This window comes from Microtus ochrogaster, chromosome 1 (assembly GCF_000317375.1).
Source record: "Microtus ochrogaster isolate Prairie Vole_2 chromosome 1, MicOch1.0, whole genome shotgun sequence".
Classification (NCBI taxonomy): domain Eukaryota; kingdom Metazoa; phylum Chordata; class Mammalia; order Rodentia; family Cricetidae; genus Microtus; species Microtus ochrogaster.
The window spans coordinates 107,966,060-107,971,016 of record NC_022009.1 but is presented as its reverse complement, the minus strand read 5'-3'; the positions used below and the strand labels follow the sequence as shown (position 1 = coordinate 107,971,016).

The following is a 4,957-nucleotide window of genomic DNA, read 5'->3' as shown; positions in this document are numbered from 1 at the left end:
GGAGTGGGGGTGTCTCTGACTCTTTTGCCTGCTTATGGGACCCCTTTCCTCCTTCTAGGATGCCTTGCTCAGCCTTAAAATGAGGGTTTGTGTCTGGTCTAAATGCATCCTGTTATGCCGTCTTCACATGATATCATTGGGAAGCCTGCTCTATTCTGAAAGGAAATGGAGGAGCAATGGATCTGGGGGGGGAGATGAAGGAGGGGCGACTAAGAGAAGGAAGGGAGGGAAGGATGAGGTCAGGATGCATTGTAGAGAGAAGAATAAAGAAAAAGAAAATTTAAGAAACTACTTCAAACCAACTGCCTAAAAACAAAATATTTCTTATTAACACAGTACAATCTTTCTCTAAAAATCACTACATCTTTCTCTAAAAATCACTACATTTTATTTCCTTTTAAGATTAGGAAAGAAGAAAACAATGCCACTTAGATACGTACCCTTCAAACACCTGGGCTGTCTGATCAGGATTTAGGATCAGGCAACTATGATACCTCCTGAGCACAGCCACAATGCAGACACACAGTCCTGTAGTGTAACTTCCTGCCAGACTAGAAGATTTCAAGAGCAGCTCAGCTTCAACCACGCTCAGTTCATTCAGTAACTACAACAGGAAAAGCGAGAGAAAGAGACGTAGGTGACAAAATAACAGGCAAACCCTTCGATGAACCACGATGCAGTCATTCTCCACAGGGCTTCAGGAAACACACTCGTTTCTGCCACTATTTACTTTTAAGCCTTTTCTACTTTAAACAAACGTTTTTTTGTCTGGACACTGGCTTGTAGAAACCCAGGATATAAACAGTGCTGAAATGGTTACTAAAAACTTTCTGATAGCCCAACATCCTGGACTGGGTCATTTTAAAGAACAAATCAATTCTTTTCATTTTCCTTTTTTTGTTTTGATTTTGTTCTTTTCTCTTTCTTTTGAGTGCAGTGCAAGTAATAACTACTTTTTTATTTATAAAGCTAGAAGCTACGGTACACCAGAAAAACACGCCTCATGTTTAGTCATTAACACAGGAATGAATGGCCTAAAATCTGCATACTGCAGCGGGACAAATGGAATTAGAGGGGCTATTTTAGAAGTCATTTTTGCTTTTCACCAATAAATTCTACTACAGAGAAAATAGTGTTCAATACCCAGTACCCACATGGTGTCTCACAAGCATCTTAACTCCACTTCCAAGAGATCCAGTGACCTCTTTTGAACTCCATAGGCACCAGGAACACACACTGTGAACATACGCATGCAGACAAGTTACCCATCTACATAAAATAAAATAAATCTAAAAAAATAAACCTAAGCCAGGTCACAAGCTGACTCAGGTACTCAGACACTGAGTAGTGAGGTCACTTCAGATGGAGGCTTCAGAACAGCTGAACAATAGAGCGATTTTCAGATCAATAAATAGAAAATTTAAAGAAACATGCTCTTTAATGTTTGGTAGATTTGCTTTCCTAAATATGAGAAAGGCAGTCTTTTGACACCTGTATTGCAAAGTCAATTAGTCCATTGATGTTCAGCGCCGGCTCCATGAGATCAAAGATGAGTTGGATATGATGAGCCAGAGGCAGGTGATAGGATGTTCCAGACGCAAAGCTTGTGATTTGCTCCAGCACGTTGTTAGAGATCTGCTCAGACAAAAGCAAGGAAAGTCACACAATCACCATCTGCATGATGCTTCAGGTAGATAAATTAGTTTGATTTTTAAAGTAACAAATATGAATTCATGGGATTCTACTTAGAAATTAGAACGTGTTTACACAGAAATCAAAACATTTACAAATCAGCATTCTTATAATCGTAATTTTAAAAAGTAAAATGAATTGCAATATAATCACATACTAGTGACCCCAAAGGAGAAGCACCCAGATGTGTTAATCCCCAGACACCAGGAAGTGTTAACTGAAGAACAATAGATTCTTCTCAGTTTCACAATGCTTTAATTAAGTCATTAACAGGTTTCCCCTTCGTCAACAGTGATGATATTGGATCAGCATGCCATAAAGTAAGTACATTAGGAATTATTTTATTATGATTATTATATAATTATTATTACAATTATAATTATTATTTTTGCATATTGCTGATTATTGTGAAGAAAAAATACTTACAGAATATAAACATATGTTGAAGGAGGCAAACCTGAGACTTCCCAGTCTATAAGGAGCATTTATAAAAAAATCAAGGCTCAAAGTACACTGCTCGAGATTTGTAAGGAAGGAGAAATATTCAAAACGGGTGGCAAAACAGCCCGGAATGGCTACCTGAGATGTCACTTGATGCTGATCAAAGTAAGAGAGGAGCTGGAGTTTCGTGAACACGGTTTCCAGGGTGGGAAAAACTTCCTGCTTGTTCTTCCTGGCTTTCTGTCCTTCATCCCCAACTAAATAAACATAGCATGTGTTACTTTCCACTTGAACGACGCTCTCTGTGATTTTCAAGAAACTTTTTTTTTGATGTGCGTGTGCATGTTCACATATTATTACACGTGTACGGAGACGAGGGGAAGACATCTGGAGTTACCCCTCAGGCGATATCACCGTCTTATTTTATTTAGTGACTGGGTATCTTACGGGCTGAAACTCACCAAGTAGATTAAACTGGCTGGATAAGGAACAGAAGAAGTCTGCCCATGTCCAGTCACCCGACCACCACGCACACCCAGCAACGGGAGAGAGACCAGGCTCCATCATGCCCAGCCATGTTTTGGTGTGTCCTGGCACTTTACCGAGTTACCTTCCCGTCCCCAGTTTTTTATGGTACTTTTTAACTGAAGTAGAGAATATACAGAAGACAGCATATATACTCTTCATTTTTACATGAATGAGATCCAAATCATGAAATAACGTCTCAGAAGCCCTCCTATTCCACTCTAGTCACCGCTCCTTCCCCCGGGAGACAAAGATTTGGGAGATCTTACATCTTGAGTAAGTGGATCTTTTCACTCAGCATTATGCTTTCGGACTGGTTCATTGTGGAGGTAATTTCAATTTGTTCTAAAATTTAATAATCCTCACATACATTATTCCTATATAAAATATATATATATATAATATGCCATTATATATCAATTCTAGTGAATAATGACTAGCTACCATAAAGTACCTTTATGAACATTAATAATTAATTCACTTTAAAAATATAATACCAACAATAAATGTCCATGGGAAGCATCAGGCCCACTATGTTTAAAACAAGCCAAATTTAAGGCTTTAAAAATGACCTATTATTTATTTAATATGTGTTCATATGCAGTCACTATGGAACACGTGGGGAGGACAGAGGAAAACGTGTAGGAACTATTTCCTCCAGAAATTAAATTCAGGTCCTGAGGGTTGGTGGAAAGTTCCTTTGTCCACTGAGCCATTTTACTGGATTTTAGACTCACCTCAGCTATTTTTCTAGATAAATTAAATATGCATGCATATTTATACACAACTTTGCTTATATGGGGGAACTCTTGTTTTCTTCACAGCTAAGAACAAAATACAAAACTACAATGTGGTATCTAGAAACAGGATTGTATCTATGTATTACTGTAGGTAGGATGTCTACCATCACTGTGTGCTACCTGGTTTGCAGCAACTCAGAAGGAGCTCTGTGACCCACTCTCCTCTGGGGAGGTAATTTCACATGTCTTTTATGTCTCTGCTGAAGGTATACAAACCCAGCAATATTCCAGGTTACTCCACACTACTTTGCTCATGTCAAATGTGATGCTTGACAAAATGACATCAGAAGTGACTTCACTTTGAACAGCAAGCCAAATAGAAACACAAACCAAGTCATCTTGGTTTCAATTTGATAAAACAGATAGCGATACCAGAATAAATAAATTAGTAAGATGTGCTGGCATTGGGCAGGGGAGACAGAGTGGTTAAGGCTCTGAGTGCAGATTCCAGAACCAGTGTCTAAAAACAAGTCTAGGAGTAGGGGCACCTGCCTATAACCACAGCACTGGGAGGTAGAGCTAGGAGAACTAGTACAGACTAGTTGCTGAGTTACAAGCCAGCAAAAGACCATGTCTCAAATCAAACAAGCAAACAGTGGAGGGAGCTGGAAGAATGATACTTGAAGCTGTTTTCTGACCTTCATAGGTACACACACACACACACACACACACACACACACACACACACACACGACCATAAAAGAAGTGCCAGTAAAACATGTTAAAATTCCACTTCTGTCAAATGACACCAACTATGATACATAGGAGAACTAGCAAATTCATTAAACTTCCCTTCTTTTCGGTATCTAGTCTCATCAGCACACGTTAAAACACAGGATGAGGCCTTCTCCGTAGCTGTTCTTATATGTGTCATAACCATGCTTGAGAGATCCGAGTTCTGATCAGGTTTTCAATTCCCTCACATCATTCAAAACTGAAAAGGTTGGACGTATTGTCCTTTGTGCAAAATGCTTACAGTCATGAAGTCTTCCTAAGACCAAAACAAACACAAAAGACTTGAGGAAGTAGGTCTTGCTACAAATCCTCAAGTGCATTTTTTTTTTTTTTTGCTCGTTTGTGCAAACAGGCTCCATTACTGACACACATAATGCCATACGGGCTCAACTCAAAAGATATAAATGAGTCTTGCAATTAAGAAAGAATCCTGGTATTTAGCGGTGGCTCTAAATGAACGATTACAATGTCATTTGCACAAGTAACAATACACTCTTAATATAAAGGTTTTTCGCACCTATTTTCTTGTTCTCATGACATACATTAGTCCTCTTCTACTCCTTACATTTTACACTATTTTTTTTTTTTTTTTGGATTTTTCGAACAGGGTTTCTCCGTAGCTTTTGGTTCCTGTCCTGGAACTAGCTCTTGTAGACCAGGCTGGCCTCGAACTCAGAGATCTGCCTGCCTCTGCCTCCTGAGTGCTGGGATTAAAGGGGTGCGCAACCACCGCCCAGCTTTACATTAAATTTTTTTTTTTTTTT

The 4,957-nt window shown here is 39.0% G+C and overlaps 2 protein-coding genes across 2 annotated transcripts in view; one reads left to right on the top strand and one right to left on the bottom strand.

The window, feature by feature from the left end:
* Positions 1-4,957, bottom strand: part of LOC101989511 (mediator of RNA polymerase II transcription subunit 12-like protein) — a 224,414-nt gene that overhangs the window by 55,445 nt on the left and 164,012 nt on the right. The window contains exons 3-5 of the mRNA XM_026780392.1: positions 2,272-2,390; positions 1,492-1,635; positions 441-604 (exon numbers count right to left, since the gene is read on the bottom strand). Coding sequence (XP_026636193.1) covers positions 441-604; positions 1,492-1,539 — 212 coding nt within the window. The 5' untranslated portion in view covers positions 1,540-1,635; positions 2,272-2,390. The remainder of the gene's footprint in view (positions 1-440; positions 605-1,491; positions 1,636-2,271; positions 2,391-4,957) is intronic.
* The window catches only part of P2ry12 (purinergic receptor P2Y12), a 40,260-nt gene that overhangs the window by 22,045 nt on the left and 13,258 nt on the right, over positions 1-4,957 (top strand). The gene's annotated exons all lie outside the window — the stretch shown is intronic.